The sequence below is a fragment of the Moschus berezovskii genome, chromosome 1 (assembly GCF_049115385.1).
Source record: "Moschus berezovskii isolate FMDL1 chromosome 1, NW_MosBer_1.0, whole genome shotgun sequence".
NCBI classification, from domain to species: domain Eukaryota; kingdom Metazoa; phylum Chordata; class Mammalia; order Artiodactyla; family Moschidae; genus Moschus; species Moschus berezovskii.
In genome coordinates, this window is record NC_142460.1 from 117,903,622 (window position 1) to 117,924,222 (window position 20,601).

Below are 20,601 nucleotides of genomic sequence, written 5' to 3' on the forward strand. Positions count from 1 at the left end.
TGGGGCCCAGGTTCAATCCCTGGCTGGGGAACTAAGATCTGCAAGCGGAGCAGCATGATCCACCCCCGCACCCCCACCCCACCCACCGCAAAAAATACTGGGTACTAACTAGATCCAAGTCTTTGGAGGTGGAACCCCAAGCACTTCTTTTAATCATGGTGATTCAACTGTGCAGCCAGGGTTGTAAGTGATATAAAGTGCCTGGCATTGGGACTCTGTGGGAGAGGGTGAAGGTGGGATGATTGGGGAGAACGGCATTGTAGCATGTATATTATCATAAGTGACCAGTCCAGGTTCGACGCATGATACAGGATGCTTGGGGCTGGTGCACGGGGATGACCTGGAGGGAGGATATGGGGAAGAGGGAGGTGGGAGGGGGGTTCAAGAAAGAGAACACATGTACACCTGGGGCGGATTCATGTCAATGTATGGCAAAACCAACCAATATATTAATGTAAGGTAAAAAAAATAATAATAATAAAGTGCCTGGCAAACACTACATACACACACTTTTTTAACATGGCAATTATTAAAACAAAGAAAAAAATACATACTGGATAATTTTCTCTTTTCTTGGTTACCAGTCAAAATTAATTTATGATACAGTAAGAGTCCTAAATGACAGTTTAACATCTCACTTTCAAAAAGAAAATTCTAGATAATTAAGCTCTTGAAACCTGCCCACACTTGAACCTATTAAGTTGTAGTCTCCTCGTGAAATTAAGATCTAAAATGGCAGAAAACTCTAGGGGAATAAAAGTGACAGTGAAAGTGAAGTCGCTCAGTCGTATCTGACTCTTTGTGACCCCATGGACTGTAGCCCACCAGGCTCCTCAGTCCACGGACTTTTCCAGGCAAGAGTACCGGAGTGGGTCGTCATTTCCTTCTCCAGGGGATCTTCCCAACCCAGGGATCGAACCCGGGTCTCCCACACTGCAGGCAGACGCTTTACTGTCTGAGCCACCAGGGAAGCCAGAGGAAAGAGAAATTGAGAGGTAAGAATTTTAGAAATGATTTGCTCCAATTCTCCTATCCTGAGGTGAAGAAAGTGAAGTGTCTGATCAAAGAAACCACATTGAATGGAAACACTGTTAAACTCTATCAGTGCCTTCTCTTCCTTTAATCAGAGGCAGAAGGTTTTATCAGGTTTCTTCATTTAAACGGGAAGAGAGGACTTCCCTGGTGGCTCAGTGGTAAAGCATCTGCCGCCAATGCAGGAGACACGGGTTCGATCTCTGATCCAGGAAGATCCCACATGCAGCAGAGCAACTAAGCACGCACACGGCAACACTGAGCCTGTGCTCCACAACAAAAGCAGCCATGGCAATGAGCAGCCCAAGTTCTCCTCAACTAGAGGAAAGCCCATGCAGCAACGATGACCTAGCACAGCCAAAGAGAAATAAATAAAATTATTTTAAAATAGTATTTAGGGGACTTCCCTGGTGGTCATGTATGGAAGTGAGAGTTGGACGGTGAAGAAAGCTGATCGCCAAAGAATTGATGCTTTTGAACTGTGTTGCTGGAGAAGACTCTTGAGAGTCCCCTGGACTGCAAGGAGATCCAACCAGTCCATTCTAAAGGAGATCAGTCCTGGGTGTTCATTGGAAGGACTGATGCTAAAGCTGAAACTCCAATACTTTGGCCACCTCATGCGACGAGTTGACGCACTGGAAAAGACTCTGATGTTAGGAGGGATTGGGGGCGGGAGGAGAAGGGGACGACAGAGAATGAGATAGCTGGATGGCATCACCGACTCGATGGAGGTGAGTTTGAGTGAACTCCAGGGAGTTGGTGATGGACAGGGAGGCCTGGCGTGCTGTGATTCATGGGGTCACAAAGAGTTGGACATGACTGAGCGACTGAACTGAACTGAACCTGGTGGTCCAGCAGATGGGACTCTGAGCTCCTGATGCAGGGTGTCTGGGTTCGATCCCTGGTTAGGGAACTAGATCCCACATGCTGCAACTAAGAGTCTGCATGCTGCAATTAAAGATCCCTCATGCCACAATTAAGACCTGGCACATCAGATAAATAAATCAATCAATAAAATATATATGTGTGTGTGTTAGTTACTCAGTCATGTCCAACTCTTTGTGACCCCATGGACAGGTATTCTCTGTCCATAGAATTCTCTAGGCAAGAATACTGGAGTGGGTTGACATTCTCTTCTCCAGGGATCTTCCTGACCCAGAGATCAAACCCTGGTCTCTTGCATTGCAGGCAGATTCTTATCTGAGCCACCAGGGAAGAATATATATTATATATATATATATATAGTTTAAAAGCGGGAAAAGAAAAATTAACAAGATCAACTGATTTTTACTACATGAGTCCAAGTCCAATGACCTTTGACATGAACTTACGTCAATTTTTTTTAAAATTGCACAAAACAGTGGGACTGTTGAGAGTGTATAGTAAAGATTTGTATCAAGGAAGGGAAACAGGCTTGATAATACATTTAAAGAGGCCAGATTAGCAAGGCCATTTCACCCTTCCTGTTGAGCCATTTCCTATGTCCCCTAAGTACATTACCCAGAGCTACTTTTCAGCACTCTGGCTCAATTTCTAAAGAATCTCATTTTCTCCAAAGTCTCTTCTAGAGTTAATTACTTGCCTTCTTACTACCCTGGGTATAGCCAAGAAATAGGTAGAATGTACCTGTTGTTCTCCAGTTCCATCTGAGATGGAGGCTGGCATTCTATTCAACTCTGAGGAATGTTAATTGCTGATGCCAGCATGACAGGTGCAATGAGTAGAAAAATGATCAATGAAAATTCACAGAACAATGGCAGAACTCATCTGGAGATCATGAGAAGACTCCTCAAGAGCTGTAACTTTCATTACTAACAATTGGTCTGGAATTCAATTTGACTCTTGAAACAGATTTTTAAAACAGAGCACAACATTCTAAATTTCTACAATGGTGCCCTGTCCACAGAAGGAAAACAAAAGCAATATGTATAATCCTGTTTTTCATGTTACTATGGAGTCGTTCACTAACCCCAACTGCTTCTCATGGAGTGCTTCTCCTCTCGTTCCTCCCATTCCAGATCTTTACTGGTAAAGAGCCCTATCTATTTTGAATTCTGAGTCACTTCCTTTTCCCTTAGTTTTATGTTTTAAAAATCTTAACTGTTTCTTTAGAATACAGAGTGGAGCCAACTTCCACATTAGTTCCCTGACTTCTTCGTATCCTCCCCTTTGGCTTTTTCTTTTACTACCACCTAGCTGTCAGGGGGACGGGGGTACTTGCTTATTACTTGAATAGAGTATCAGATATTCTTTGTTTAGAATACTTCTGCATAAGTTTTCCAACTCAGTGATCCCCATAATACTATCCATTAAACTCCAAAATAGTCTTAGAATATATTTGGCAATTTTATTTATTCTCACTATATCGGAACTGAGGCACAGAGAAGAGAAAGAATTCCTGATAAAATGGCAATTGAATCAGGAGGTATAAATGGAAAGACTATACAAACAAATCCTTTGAAAAGAGACCCTAGTTCATTAAGGGAGGGGGAAAGTTTTCAGATTAAGAAAAAATTCTATTTTTGAGCATACAACTGAAGAATTTAAGCCAATCATTCTTTTATTTGTCTGCATTTACAAGAATTTTCTTCCTTTTGTCCATTTTATGATCAAACTTAATCCTGAGAATTTTCTCTTTTAAGGGTGTGGTGGTGGTGGTTTAGTTGCTAAGTCGTGTCCAAGTCTTTGTGACTCCATGGACTGTAGCCCTCCAGGCCCCTCTGTCCAAGAGATTTCCCAAGCAAGAAAATTGGAGTGGGTGAGTAGCCATTTTCTTCTCCAGGGGATCTTCCCAACCAAGGAACTGAACCAGCGTCTTCCTGCACTGCAGGCATATTCTTTACCACTGAACCACCAGAGATTCCCTTTATTTGAAAGCGCTTCTCTATAAATCCCCTCTTCTTACAAGTGCCCCTCTTCCCCAAATTCTCCTACCTCAAAGTTGTTTTCAAGGCCTGGTCCCAGAATCACAAACATCAGTATCCCCAGGAACTTGTTATAAATACAAATTTTTCAGGACTCACCTCACCTATCCCAGACCTAAATCAGAAACCCTGGGGGGTGGTACCAGCAAACCTGTGTTTTAACAAGCCCCAGGTGATTATAATCTATGCTAAAGTTATTGGTAACTGTCATCATCTGACCCTGGATGTAATACCCTGGATTCAGGTATGCTGACGGGGATCACGAGCCAAATACCAAGCTGTTTTCTGGGCACCTATATGATTCAAAGTATGAGGCAAGATCTATGAAGGAAACAAAGAGGGAAGCAATAGCTCACGCCAATTCTTCCACCAAGTCAAGTGGCACCAGAGCTAAAAGCAGCTTCTGCAAGCAGCAAGCTGTAAAATGGTCATTTTCTCGTTTCACTTTTTCAGTTTCATCCACCCTGTACGATCTTACCTATTTTGATCAACTTTTAGTTTTAGTAGTTTAGAATAGGTGAGTTGTTGTGTTTACATCTAAATGAAGGTAAAACAAATCCAGTCTCTGCTGAAAGGAATAAACTCAAATTTGTTTGATGACCCTTATGTACTACTTACAGGAGATTTTAACAACTGAAGACCAATTTTAACTAATGGATTCAACAAAGACAGCCACGACAGGGAGTTTACTTATTATTAATTATCTTATTACATGATTACAAGATAAAAGATTTTTAAGCACCTTGCAAGCTTTCTTAAAGAACATGAACCTAATGAACTGACAGGTACACAGCATGTGCAGTGTGATGTACTTGGGAAAGCGCACCAAGAGAATTCCTTTAACTATTCTGAGGGTTAGGTTAACCAGAAATTCTCCATCTCCACTGCATATTAAATTACCTATAAAGTTTTTCAAAACTAATGCCAAGGTCTTGTCCGCAACAATACGACAATGCCCCTTGGCTTAGACAATCTGACTGTAGTCTATCAGGCTTCTCTGTCCATGGGATTTTCCAGGCGAGAGTACTGGAGTGGGTTGCCATTGCCTTCTCCAGGGGGTCTTCCTCACCCAGGGATCAAATCCAGGTCCCCTGCACTGCAGGCACACGCTTCACCCTCTGAGCCACCAGGGAAGCTCCTAGACAACCTGGCAACTCCCTACCATTAGCCTGCAGGCCAGCTTGTACACTTTTAAGACCTTCAGGTAATTCTGATATCAAAAGTTACACAGCACCAATGTTAATACAAACAGTTTTTAAATTCTGAGAGGTTAGAGATGTTCTTTGTTGTTATTTAGTCACTAAGTTGTGTCCAACTCTTTTGCGACCCCATGGACTGCAGCCCGCCAGGATCCTCTGTCCCTGGGATCTCCCAGGCAAGAATACTGGAGTGGATTGCCGTTTCCAGCTCCGGGTGATTTTCCTGACCAAGGGATCAAACCTGAGTCTCCTGCATGGAGGAGATTCCTGCATGGTGTATTCTTTACCAATGAGCCACCTGGTAAAGAAGCCTAGAGGCGTTCTTTACCTTAAGCATAACACGCAAGAACTAAGTCACTCAAAACGTGAATGCTTACAACAATGTGAAGGTCCTTAGTGCCACTGAACTGTACACTTAAAATATGGGTAAAATAATATGTTTTTATTATGGATTTTTACCACTATAAAAAAAATTTTTTTTAAGTGCTCACTAAAAAAGCAATAGATGGAAAAACAGTGGAAACAGTGTCAGACTTTATTTTTTTGGGCTCCAAAATCACTGCGGATGCTGATTGCAGCCATGAAATTAAAAGACGCTTGCTCCTTGGAAGGAAAGTTATGACCAACCTAGATAGTATATTCGGAGAAGGCAATGGCAAGCTACTCCAGTACTCTTGCCTAGAAAATCCCATGGATGGAGGAGCCTGGTAGGCTGCAGTCCGTGGGGACGCTAAGGGTCGGACACGACTGAGCGACTTCACTTTCACTTTTCACTTTCACACATTGGAGAAGGAAATGGCAACCCACTCCAGTGTTCTTGCCTGGAGAATCCCAGGGATGGGGGAGCCTGGTGGGCTTCCGTCTATGGGGTCACACAGAGTCGGACACGACTGAAGTGACTTAGCAGCAGCAGCAGATAGTATATGAAAAAGCAGAGACATTACTTTGCCAACCAAGGTCCGTCTAGTCAAGGCTATGGTTTTTCCCGTGGTCATGTATGGATGTGAGAGTTGGACTGTGAAGAAAGTTGATCGCCGAAGAATCGATGCTTTTGAACTGTGGTGTTGGAGAAGACTCTTGAGAGTCCCTTATACTGCAAGGAGATCCAACCAGTCCATTCTAAAGGAGATCAATCCTGGGTGTTCATTGGACGGACTGATGCTAAAGCTGAAGCTGCAATACTTTGGCCACCTCATGCGACGAGTTGACTCACTGGAAAAGACTCTGATGCTGGGAAAGGTTGGGGGCGGGAGGAGAAGGGGACGACGGAGAATGAGATGGCTGGATGGCATCACCGACTCGATGGACATGAGTTTGAGTGTACTCCGGGAGTTGGTGATGGACAGGGAGGCCTGGCGTGTTGTGATTCATGGGGTCGCGGACAGTCGGACACGACTGAGCAACTGAACTGAACTGAAAAAAGCAAATTCTTGACCCATAAAATAAGAAATCTCTTGACTATTGAGACTAAATTAACCAAATTGATCTCTGGTCTTGATTTGTAACTTACAGGATAATAAGCAACACTTGTGCTACATTTTAACATTTTATGACTATTTCAGCTTACTTAGGCAAGTGAAGTATTCAGTTCAGTTCAGTCACTCAGTCATGTCCGACTCTTTGCGACCCCATGAATCACGGCACGCCAGGCCTCCCTATCCATCACCAACTCCCGGAGCTCACTCAAACTCACCTCCATCGAGTCGGTGATGCCATCCAGCCATCTCATTCTCTGTCGTCCCCTTCTCCTCCCGCCCCCAATCTCTCCCAGCATCAGACTCTTTTCCAGTGAGTCAACTCGTCGCATGAGGTCGCCAAAGTACTGGAGTTTCAGCCTTAGCACCAGTCCTTCCAATGAACCCCCAGGATCGATCTCCTTTAGAATGGACTGGTTGGATCTCCTTGCAGTCCAAGGGACTCTCAAGAGTCTTCTCGAACACCACAGTTCAAAAGCATCAATTCTTTGGCGACCAGCTTTCTTCACCGTCCAACTCTCACATCCATACATGACCACAGGAAAAACCATACCCTTGACTAGACGGACCTTTGTTGGCAAAGTAATGTCTGCTTTTTAATATACTATCTAGGTTGGTCATAACTTTCCTTCCAAGGAGTAAGAGTCTTTTAATTTCATGGCTGCAATCAGCATCCGCAGTGAATCTGGAGCCCAAAACAATAAAGTCTGACACTGTTTCCACTGTTTCCCCATCTATTTCCCATGAAGCGATGGGACCAGACGCCATGATCTTTCTGAAAGAGATGGGAATACCAGACCACCTGACCTGCCTCTTGAGGAACCTGTATGCAGGTCAGGAAGCAACAGTCAGAACTGTACATGGAACAACAGACTGGTTCCAAATAGGAAAAGGAGTACGTCAAGGTTGTATATTGTTACCCTGCTTATTTAACTTATATGCAGAGTACATCATGAGGAACGCTGAGCTGGAAGAAGCACAAGCTGGAATCAAGACTGCTGGGAGAAATATCAACAACCTCAGATATGCAGATGACACCACCCTTACAGCAGAAAGTGAAGAGGAACTCAAAAGCCTCTTGATGAAAGTGAAAGAGGAGAGTGAAAAAGTTGGCTTGAAGCTCAACATTCAGAAAACAAAGTGAAGTATAAAGGTTTGATTATAATACCTGCAAAGATCATTCTTCCTCAATTGGAGGAGGCAAGCTAGGTTCTAGCCATGCCTAAGTACTTGTTTTGTCTGCACTGCTTGTATCCTCACAGCAGGCACAGAAAACTGACATGGCTGGATCTAGCATGAGACACCCTGAATTGATGTTAAAGGATCCAATCCCAGCTAACGAAAACAACCCAGCCCCAAACAACTGTCAAAGACATGCAACTTCAAGCAAAGAACAGACAGAGTTTAATTTGACATCCACATGAAGTAAGTGTACGTGTGAGTGTGTAAATCCACTTTCCTGAGAACTGCATAACACGACAGATAAAATTCATCTGGTTGGTCTTCTAGCAGAGAACAACATACTTTCACTCAAAAACATACTAATAATGCTTGTGCTTATCTTTTCAAGTTTCCATTCCTTTCCCAAAGAGTTTTCTTCCCTCAATGTTTTGCCTCCTCTTACCAGTTTAGAGCAGAAATTATAATTTGTTAGTAATTGAAAACTTTTAAAATTAAGTGAAAATGTGGCCACACCTACAGCCAGAAAGATACCACAAAACATGTCAATTCTGGTTCTATTGCTGCTGCTGCTGCTGCGAAGTCGCGTCAGTCGTGTCCGACTCTGTGCGACCCCATAGACGGCAGCCCAACAGGCTCCTCTGTCCCTGGGATTCTCCAGGCAAGAATACTGGAGTGGGTTGCCATTTCCTTCACACTGCAATATATGAAGTGTCCATAAAGATGTTACATTTAAATTATGGAATGCTTTCATTTTAACTCAGACACAGAAAGATTTGAAGAGTTCTCAACAATCGACTTTTCTCTCCAAACTGCTAAAGGGGTGGGGGCGGGGGGTTATATTCAGCCACATAAGAAATGTGGGGATATTCAAAGAACCCCAAACCAGTAGTCATAAAGGAAAGTCGCTGATGTGGGCAGTTTGGAAGTCACTTTTCTTCATATTTAGATGGATAGATCCAGAAAGAAGTATTAAAACACACTTCCCTTTCACCCAACTGTCTTCACATCCTGAAAAATAGTGTGCAAAACACTTTTCAAGTCACTGAAACTCTCCTCTGAGAAGCAATACTACAAGAAAAAAAGCACTTACTTAAAAAATTTTTTTTCTTTCTTTTTTGTTAATCCTGGACATGAGTTTGAGTGAACTCCGGGAGTTGGTGATGGACAGGGAGGCCTGGCGTGCTGTGATTCATGTGGTAGTGGAGAGTCGGACACGACTGAGCGACTGAACTGAACTGAATGTTTGCCTAATTATGACAGAGTACAAAATGTTTAGTCACTACTGTTTACACTGTAAGACAAACATTTTCCTCAAGGACTAGATTCCGCCTATCTCAGGGAAACATACACCTATTACATAGCTCACTCCCTGTCTTCGGTGTCTCCCTGGTCAGCAAGTCAGGACTATCTCCCATACAATTCAAATTTCTGTTCCCACTTCCACAGCCACCAGCACCGCCCTCACTCGAGCTGCCTTGGCCTCCTGCCTGCCCCTCACCATCTCACCACCTCTCTCTCTCCTTCAATCACTGCTGATGGAGGAAGAGAAAAATCACAACTCCACTTACTTCAGTAATCAAACTCATTTACAATTTAAAGTGCACTCTGTCTATTATTCCTGGGTCTGACGTGGAGTTTATTGAGAGTTTACTGCTACAGATAATGGCAATAATTTTTAACTGCATGAAAACATAAAATACTAATGAATAATCTAAATTTCTTGCTAATAATACAAAAGATAAAGGTGGTCCATTTTTCACTATTAAATAGCCTTAACAATACTTTCTAGGGTGTTTCCAGCCTATTCCTCACAAAACAAAAACATTATCAAAAGAATGAATATAATGATCATTCCCTCATGCTTTTTACAAATAAGGGAGCTAACCATATATTGGACTTCAGAATTACTGTGTGCTTTTAGAAACAAACTTATACCTGCATTCATTATCTTAACTTGAGGAATGGAGAGTGAAAAATAACCAAACTTAACTGATTAAGCATAATAACAAAAACAAAAAATTACCTCTGTGAATTAACAGAGACTTTTTCTATCATTTTGACATGGTTTTTCAGCAGTATATTAGGAAATGACTTCCCTTTTGTTCTGGACACCTAGGAGGTGCTGGCCAGGCACTGGGATACACAGATTACTAAGATTTGACCCCTAAACTTTAAGAATCCTTTACAGTCTTCTTTATATTAAATTTTCCATTTAAAATTATATGTGTAAAAACAAAGGTAAAAAATACAGAAAGAATAAAGCAAGAACTGAAGACTACAAGTTGTGAAATAAAATGTGGCGGACAATCAAGGTAATGAGACAATTAGCTTCTTTGGAATTATCTGGCACACAACAATCCATGACTTTTAAGGAACGCCAAGCAGTAGTGCCCTCAGAAATAACATTTTAGTCATTGCTGAGCAAACCTGCAAGACAAAAGGGCACAGAAGCTAAACTCCCATTGCATAGTTTTTAAATATATTATTATGAAACATTATTATTTTGAAGCATTACAACTAAAGTGTGAAGACATCTGAAAACTCCTAACCAATGCCTCAAGTTCAGAAAAGCTTTCCTGAAATGCTTTAAATTGACAAGTAACAAAAATAAAGGGTGGTTTAATGTCTAGCTATAAAGGATACTGGGAGCCTAATAATGGTTCCTTTTTTACTGGACCCTTGCATTGCTTTAGAAACTCTTCTAAGTGCTTTCTACCCAATATGTCATTTAATCTCCACAGCAATTCTTTAAGACATTATTATTCCAATTCTACAGATTAGGTGTAGGTAAAGAGAAGTAACTGTTTTTATGATATTCATCTAACATGCAGGGGACTTCTAAGCCAGGCAATCTTACCCCAAAACCCATAATAATCTTACCAATATGCTTTACTGCCCCTTCAGTACAGCCTAAGAGCAAAATACATTAAATAAAGATTAAAGAAGTCTGGAAGTTCATTGAAATGTGAACGACAAGACCTAAAGGAGGGAAGGCTTACCCATAGGAACTGCTTCATAGGCCTGTCTGAATAGGGTCTCTCTGGTACAGTGTGAGAGTTAACTGTTTATCATTCAGAAAAAGAAACAGCTGAAGCTTCAACTGCAAAACTTACTTTACATGTAGGAAAAGGTGGAGCCACTGTTTTATCCCCAATCCTTTATCTGAACAATATATATAGATTTCCATAAACCTTCACCTCAAATGTTGCCATCACCATCAACCCCATGAAAGCAAGTCTATTGTTAAGTTGGCAATAAAACAGAGACCAGAACTTAAGACAGATTTCCATGAGCCAGATAATCAAATCAATGCCCACAACTGATCATGACATCAATTTAGGACAAAAATCATCAGCAAAGTTGTATACATTACTAGATGGTGATGGTGATGATGCTGGTATTTACAATGGATTATATCTCAAAACCTTATTGCATAGGGATTCCCACTACCTCCATTTAAAGAGAGGCAATTGGGGTTAAGAGTTTAACCATTATCTAGCAAACAAATAGGGATTCACACTACAGAGTCTTTACTCTCAGAACATAATTTTTATAACTTCTAGCAATTAAATCACTCAAGCTTTACTTGGAGAAAAAGACCAAAGAAAGTCTGAGAATATAATTTTGGGTCAAGTTTTTGCCCTAATTATGATCTGGTGATGGTGGAGGTGGTTTAGTCACTCACTCATTCTGACTCTTTGCAACCCTATGGAGTGTAGCCCTCTAGGCTCCTCTGTCCATGACATTTTCCAGGCAAAAATGCCCCAGGGAGGAGGGCATGGCTACCCACTCCAATATTTTTGTCTCCTGCATTGGCTGATGGATTCTTTATCACTGAACCACTGAGTAAGCCCCAAGAATGTGTAAGAATAGCTAAAGACAATCAAGATAACTGGGCAAGGCAGAAAGCAGCAGACACAGTGGGTACATCTCGAGAGGGACTTCACACTTCCTGGGATGCAGCACAGTCTGGCACTGATGTAACCACTCTCATGACATTACTTGGTCCCAGAATGATGACAGCTGCACTTAGCATCCCAGACTCTCCTCCTACCCCTTCTAAAAACTGGGCTTTCCACTCTAGGCACATCAGTATTTACTGGTTCATATCACTCTGCTGGTAATCTTCCAGTTACTCAGCAGCAAGCTATTGTCTGAAAGGGGATCTATCAGGTCAGCATACAGAACTCCTGTTTGCACAAAAACTATGTATGCTGTGTGTGAGAGAAAAAGGCAAATCATCATACCGAAAATAAGGCTTCCAAGCATTTGAGAGATCAGGTATATATCTACAATGCTAAAAGTGGTTTTTCATCAACCTTTCATCAATACTACACACACACAGGTAAAAGACCAAATTGTCCCAAAGCTTAAATTATAAAATGAGCTGGCAAGTTGGTGGAGTAATTCAGATTTTCCTAGAAACGCAAAGATTCTGTCAACCTAGAGCCTCACTGGAAGACTATGTACTAATAACTCTCACCAAATATAGCTTTGGATCAGTCAAAAAGATGGGCAGTACAGAAGGGCTGCTGCTGCTGCTGCTAAGTCGCTTCAGTCGTGTCCGACTCTGTGCAACCCCATAGACGGCATCTGACCAGGCTCCGCCGTCCCTGGGATTCTCCAGGCAAGAACACTGGAGTGGGTTGCCATTTCCTTCTCCAATGTGTGAAAGCAAAAAGTAAAAGTGAAGTTGCTCAGTCGTGTCCGACTAGTAGCAACCCCATGGACTGCAGCCTACCAGGCTCCTCTGTCCATGCGATTTTCTAGGCAAGAGTACTGGAGTGGCTTGCCATTTGCCTTCTCCGACAGAAGGGCTGTTGCTGCTGCTGCTGCTAAGTCACTTCAGTCGTGTCCGACTCTGTGTGACCCCACAGACAGAAGCCCACCAGGCTCCCCCATCCCTGGGATTCTCCAGGCAAGAACACTGGAGTGGGTTGCCATTTCCTTCTCCAATGTGTGAAAAGTGAAAGTGAAGTTGCTCAGTCGAGTCTGACCCTTAGCGACACCACGGACTGCAGCCTACCAGGCTCCTCCATCCATGGGATTTTCTAGGCAAGAGTACTGGAGTGGCTTGCCATTGCCTTCTCCGAAGATTTGGTATTTTCAATTCTATAAGATTTTTGAAGTGAGACCTTAACTGTTCACAGTAAGATTTCAGGTTAGTGATCTCTCACAAATCCCCAGATGCAAAACAAATTGACTTTAAAAGTGGTTTCCTGTGGTCTGAAAAAAGCTCTCAAAATACAAAAATTATAACAGGAAAAAAAAAAAACCTTTTCCCCCCATATAATGCAGACTTTCCATAAATAATTAAATTCAATCAAATAAAAATCCAATACATATTCAATGTAATGAAAGTTTGCAAAGATTCTCAAAGATTTAAAGGCAGTCATATCCAGTAATTTCACTTTCAAACCACCCAAATAGTTTTGATGAAAAACTTGTTTGCAAATTTAAGCCAGGACAAGGGTGCAATCAATCTCAGAAGACCAACTTCATTTGCAGCAGGTCCCCTTCCTTGGTTTTAAGCCAATAAAGCAGGAATACCTCATTTTCAGGCAGTCTGCTTTAAAGGCACAGACCATATAGATTTGCTCGTGAAACGATACTCTACCTCAGCTTGTAAACCCTCCCAGTGACATCACTCATGTCATTTCTCAATTAACAAAGCAGGAGACAATGAAAGCTCCCTAGGATGTGTCTTAAAATTCTTAGAAAGAATGTCAGGTTGGTGTTTTAATGTGCCCAACAAGTCTAATAAATGCACTTAAAGTACCAAGTGAGAAGAAAAAAAAAAGTAACTTGAAGGTCCCTGTGGCAGTCTGGATTCTGAATATGGCAGGGTGAGGGGGTGGGAGGGAGACAAACAAGGAGATTCAGAAATGTGGAACGGCTCTCAATGGTGTCATTCACAGAGCCTGTGAGCAGAGCGTGCTGTTCATCAATGATACGGTTCCCACACTCGGTGGGGCAGGCAGAGTCAGACACAGAGCTGAAGAAGGCTTAGGGAGAGTAAAGCGGGAGGGGAAAAAGTTTCCACTCTAATAGCATCCAAACTACAGCCATCTCAGAGAAGGGTTTTCCTGGAGCTTCCCTCCTGCCATTTCAAGATCTCCACCCACTTAACACAGATTGGCTGAGTAATAATCATCTTTGTAAAGATGTCTGGATTATTCTGGACAAAGAACACTAGCAATTAAATATATTTAAATATTTTTCTTCATTAGAATAATGGTGATCCCAAGCATTTCACTTTTATCTTGTTTTTGCTGTTATCACCATAACATTCATTTGTTTTCTTTGGGCTCACAATTTGAAATATAACAGTCTTGAAAGACAAAATTGCAGCATTAATACAGGTCAATATGAAAGTTCTTCAGACAAATTTTTTTTTAAGGAAACTGATTGGCTTTAATTAAAATGTGATTTGAAAGTCCTTCTACAGAGATTTTAAAAGTCACTAAAATCACATAACTAAACACCTTTAAGTCCCCAGCACAATAGTAAAAGTTAAAAGAAATATCATTACATCTGATGTAATGCCAGAGCTAGTCAAGGGTCTAAAGTCAGGAATTATTGCAAGGCTGTGTGGCTGGGGTGGGTTAGGGTGGAGGATACATTGTTTCCTGTCACAGCTGAATTCACAGTCCAATTCAAGGGCTGAGGAAAGGTTTACACATACCACCAGACGGTTACATGCAGGGCTACCTCTACCTGCTCCTCCAGGAAAGCAGAGAAAGGTCAGAATGGACTGAAATGGGGGCACGCGGAGGGCCCTCCTGAAGGAGACAGACCTAAAGCTTAAAGGAAGTGTGGTATTTGTTTTGGCTGAAGGGTTTTACAGGGAGCAGAGAAATGGCCCAGAAAAAAAAGATGGCATGTGTGGACAGGAAGGAAGGCTGCACTGCCAGCACCTCAGCCCAGACAAGGATATGAAAATAATGGGAGAGACCTGTGGCTGCCCTCTATTAATGTCTGAATTTAAGCAAAGGAAAGAATTCATATTGATTGCTAAGACTCTTTTTCCCCCAACAATTAGCTCTTTATACACTTTCATCTGGCCTAGGAAAGAAAAACCTTTTGTCCAGGATGCCATAGGTATAGCGCGGCCTCTCAGTGAGAATGAACTATGGCCTTTTGTGGCCCCTTCAAGACCCATGATTCACGTTTCATGGAAAATATTGAGAAATATTCCATTAGAAATGAATCTGCTTTCACAGCATACTGTATGTTTCCTGTGTTTTTCTTCCTTCATTATCACCAAGGACATTCCCATGAAAACAAAAACAAAAATCTCATTTTTCCCCAGAGTAACAATATTCTTTATTTTCACTTGCTCTGAATTTCCAGAATGCCTTTTCATGGCATCACAATAAGCTTCTGGGGATTTTCTAGTGATGTCATAAATGTCCAACAGAGAAAATCATTACGCTAACAAATGCAACTACAAGCAAAGGGGGTTGACCTCATATGGTGTAATTTCAAAGTTTCCAGGGAGGCCTGCAACCAGCTCCTCTCCCTACTCCTAAGTCACAAGTCCCCACACCCCCCACCACCAGCAATCGTTAACCTGCTGGCTAGTGTTGAAATAGCAAAGCTACAAAGCTGACAGTTTCAACCGTGGCATAAGCAATGGGTATGACTTGAATTTCCAGGAAGGTCACCACCACCAACCGTCACACCATCCTGCCAAAAAAAACCACCTCTCCATCTGCTGGCTGGTGTTGAAAGACCATAACTAGAGCTTCATTCTCTTAACTTTAATCTTTGGTAAAATGCAAATACTTCTTTCAGAAGTTTCCACTACAGTATGACTCAATTTCTGATCCTTTCCTAACCAGTCCTCTACTATTGTACCTCTCTCCTTCCAGCACCTTAAGTGGAAGCCCCACCTAGAAGTTCAGCCCACCCCAACTCTGGGCCCAATCCTGACTTTGGACAGAAATAATTTAAGGATTTATAAAGCAATACTCCCTATATCAAACTATCCTGTTCTTACTTCTGTTAGCAGGGTTCCTGTCTTACTCCAAAGACCCAGCCTCCACCACCCATTTTTGCTCTGCAAACCACCTCCATCTTATGCTGGGGACCTAAGTACTCATCGAGCATCCTTCCCAGAATCCTGCTGCTACTCCAAGGATTGGAAGCCGTCTTGTTTTTGTCATGTGCTCAAGAAAATGGAGTCGATTTCAGTTCATGACTCCCTGATGTAAAGCCACAGAGCAAGGCAACAAAGAGCTCTGGTCCTGGGGCTTTCCTGGTGGCTCAGTGGCAAAGAATCTGCCTGCCAATGCAGAAGACATGGGTTCAATCCCTGATCCAGGAAGATCCTACATGCAGCTGAGCAACTAAGCCTGTGTGCCACAACTACTGAGCCTGCGCTCTAAACCCCGGGATCCAAAACTGAGTCCAGGTGCTGCAACTACCAAAGCCTGTGCACCCTAGAGCCTGTGCTCCAACAGGAGAAGCCATTGCAATGAGAAGCCCACATACCGCAACGAGAGAGAAGCCCCCGCTCACCACAACTAGAGAAAACCCTGCGAAGCCACAAAGACCCAGCACAGCCAAAATTAAATAAAATTATTTGAAAAACAAGAGCCCTGCTCTTTCTCCCTATGTGACTATAGCTGTGTGTTAACCTCTACAGGCCTCAGCTTCATATGTATGTCATACCCATTCAATGAGAGAATACATAAGCCTAAAAGTTGAAAAATATATATATTAGCAATGATAAGGATGTTAATCACAATGAGTTAATAAATATACTGCCTATTCCCACATTCTACATTGATACGTTCTACCCACCGGGAGTGAAGCACTCACTCACTCACACTGGAACGCAAATGAAGGGGTCAGTGAGGATGCCCGGCCTGAGTGACTGCCCATTCCACGTGAATGGCCGACAGCGGGCCTGGACTAGGGCTCCTTCCAGTTCCTGCAGTTGATCCTGTTGTCCCAGTGCCTCCCAAGCCCTAGCAAACCACTTGGGGTTCCAGGTCCTTGTCCCTCTCATCCTGTCCTGTGTTATTTCAGTTAGCTGGGCCAGGTACCAATATGTCCCAGATAAAGATAACCACAGTATTTGGGTGTTCAGAAGAGAATAAAGACAGAGAAGACTCGGAGGAAGCCAAAGATAAATGGCTCCACAATTCTTCTTTAGTCAACGGCATTTTTTTTAAATCACTGAAAGGGGTGTTAGTGTCACTTATCTCCAAGTAGCATCATGAATAAATACAAAGCTCCCATTGTGGACAGAGCAATATACTTGCAAAATACCCTGCAGAGTACACCAGTTACGAACATGCACTCAAAAAAAGTGAGGAAGAGGCTAACTAGATGAACATACATACACACACACACACACACACACACACCCCCTCTTCAGACACCAAAGTAAAAGCAGGAGGCATGAAAAAGTGGATTTTATATAAGTTGATCCACTCAGCAATTTGCTTCTTATAAATTCTAATATAAACACTCAGTTGCAGAGGGACACAGTCTTCCAGCCAGTACATTGGGTTCCAACCTTACTGTGACCAGAAGCTCAACTATTCTCTTACTGAACTGGAAACATCAGCTTCATGCTATGTAGGTAAAATAACTTTTCATCTAGTTTTTTCTAGTGTGTTCTTTTGTAAAGATATAGAGTGAATTTTGAGGTTTTGTTTGTTGATAATGTTACAGTAATACAAGTAGGTGGAAGATTCTGTATCCTATACTACTTTAAAATATTTTCTCTCTTCTTTTATCCGAAGTTCCTTTGTATGATTCATCACCAAAGACTAGGTTTGGTTTTTAAATGGTTTAGAACACCAAGGTCAATTTCAGGGACACAATGATCAGCAAAATGTCATCAGAAAAACTACCGTTCATGAACGGCTAAATCATTTCAGATTAATTGCAATTGAAATGAGTTTTTTTTCCTAAATATTTGTTCTTATAGTTAAAAAAACAAGTAGTGAAGCTACACAGCAGCATACTCTATTATGCAGGATAGAAAAAAAATAAGATTTTCCATGTAGTTCACTATGGAAAACTAAAACTAAAGGACATTTCCCTTCATTTTCTTTATATGTTGGTGAGCAAGCCCAGGTATTAAAAATAAGACCTTTGGGCAGATTTCAGTCTAACCAACAACCTAGTATTGAACTCAATTACAGGCCAATTTACCATTTGTCCCATAATCCCAATCACTGGCAAAAAGCTATCACCAGCGCCCTCCAACACAGCAGTATTTACAGACTAACTCCAGATCTGGGTTGATCTTCCTACAGTAGAACCTCATATGGATCAGAGTACCTATGTCTCTCTCTCTTTCCAAAGTGAATGACAGAGAAGAGGCACCAATATTACACAAACTAGAAATTAACTGAAATGGCCTAGGAGCAGTCCTTCAAGAACTACATTCAAGGAGCCTCGCTATAACTGGAGTTTACTTAGGTAACAAGATTCTGGAGAGCTGATGCAGTAATGGAATAGGACTTTTGGAGATGTTAGGAGGGGCTATCTGGCACACAGGAGAGACATGAATTACTGAGGGTAGAGGGTGCACTGTGGTGGGGGGGCAGCCTTGTAAAACTGCCCCCAGTGATTCCTGCCTGCTAGTATTCACATTCTGTGTAATCACCATTCTCGAGGGGGTCAGACAGAGTACTCCCTCTTGCCCTGTAGCTGTTGCTCCCGTGAAGCCAGAGGCCATAATGTAAGCACCTCCATGGAGAGGCCACTTAGCAAGGAACAGATGGACGCTGCCTGCCACTAGCCCACAAAAAACCCTAAACCCTGCCAACAATCACTGAGGCAAGCCGGGAAATAGACTGACACTCAGACATGCCTCACGGTGACTGCAGCACTAGCCCACACTTGGATCTTAGTGTTTCCATAGGCCCAAAGCCACAGGACACAACTAAGCTGTGCCTAAACTCCTGACCCACAGAAACTGCAGACAACCAATGCTGTATGTAGCCACCAAATCTGAGTAACCTGTTACTCAGTAATAAATAACAAAGAGATATTAAATATAGATTTTTACCTCTAAAAGCATCATTTGGGTAGCATCACAGTATGTATTTGAAACTTTCATCTAACTTGAAAAAGTACGTGCTATTCTCTACTGGAATTTTAAGGTCTCTTAAAAATCTCTAGATTTTTCAGGGGACCAAATTCCATAATACATGAAGACAATGCAAGCTTTCCCAAGCTGATTTAATTCATTTAAAAGTCAATTAATACTCAAGATATTTAACTGTGTCACTTATATATCACAGGCCCACTCAGCATTAAGGAGCCCCTAATAAAAGCAAAAAAAAAATCCCAGATAAATTTTACTTCTAGAAAATCACATGCAGACTCAGAGATAAACTTTACTTCCATAAAATAATAAAGGAAAATTTTTTTTTATTAGAAAGCTTACAAAAAACTTCCTTACCTTGAATGCACTGCAGTGTTCCATCCTCCGCTCTTATTGTGAAAGTCTCACCTGGATTAACTTGAACGAGAATAACCTGCCAAAATAACACATTAATTTCAATTTTTTTAACATTCTTATTTATTTGGCTGTGATGGATCTTAGTTGTGGCATGCAGGATCTTCAGTTGTGACATGTGAGATCTAGTTCCCTGACCAGGGATCAAATGCAGGTCCCCTGCATTGGGAACACTGAGTCTGAGCCACTGGACCACCAGGGAAATCCCTAATTTTCAATTTAATACTAGAACATCTGGGGATTTCTCCTCAACAGTTTCACTACATAAATTTATGTACTAGACAAGAAATATGTGGTACAAAATCTTGTATAAACATAAAACTTAGGAGATGTCTTAGATCTGGTTCAAATTTGATGGGGGATAAGTACATGCATTTGTATTTAGCTAAGTGAATTCTCCTGTGTTATAACAATGGAAAGCAATTTATAAGAAAAATGTTTGGGGGGAAAAGAAGTATCTATGTATAGGACCTGGAAATAGTAATGAACAGTATAAGTTCTTTCTTTTCTTTCTTTCATCACTCAGTCGTGTCCGACCCTTAGCGACCCCACGGACTGCAGCCTACCAGGCTCCTCCATCCATGGGATTTTCTAGGCAAGAGTATTGGAGTGGCTTGCCATTGCCTTCTCTGAACAGTATAAGTAGGACCTATCAAACACACAAATCTTTAAATCTATTACCTAAATGTCTGTTTTAGTCATATAACATAGATATTTTATAATCAGAAGACAACTTCCAAAAGACTAAACCACACATGCCATGGCAAAATATGTTTTCAAGAATCTCAGAATTTTAGTTCTAATCTCATTCAGTTACTTTAGATAACAAAAGGGGAAAAATAATTAGTCTATATCTAAATATAAATGAAAGGACGTAATCCAAGTTTTAAAAACTGTTGTTAAAAATCATCAGGTGCAAGACTAACACTATTAAAATAATGACTATATATTTCTAGAAAATGGAAGGATGTCAATGTCACATTCATATTAAAGTTCCTGGAGCAAGCCTGGTTCCTGCCTCGAAACCATCAAGCACACTGTTTCCTCTGTCTGCAATGCTCTCTCCTGCACCCCTTCATCTCTACCCTCTGCCCACCTGACTCATCCCTCCACCAGCCACCACCCGTTTATCCTTGCCAGATTAAGGACTGGCCTTTGACTCTCAGGACAGGATAGGTCTTGCACTATGGATTCTCAAAACACAAACTAAATGAAACTCAGCTCCTTCCTAAAATCTGTAATTGCAATTAATTGTTGTTCAGTCACTAGGTCACGTCTGACTCTGCAACCCTATGGACTGT

General features: G+C 41.8%; 1 protein-coding gene across 4 annotated transcripts in view; it reads right to left on the reverse strand.

The window, feature by feature from the left end:
• The window catches only part of FNDC3B (fibronectin type III domain containing 3B), a 376,057-nt gene that overhangs the window by 253,087 nt on the left and 102,369 nt on the right, over positions 1-20,601 (reverse strand). For all 4 annotated transcript variants that reach the window (XM_088839060.1, XM_088839069.1, XM_088839078.1 and 1 more), the window contains exon 3: positions 19,244-19,319. In XM_088839060.1, coding sequence (XP_088695186.1) covers positions 19,244-19,319 — 76 coding nt within the window. The remainder of the gene's footprint in view (positions 1-19,243; positions 19,320-20,601) is intronic.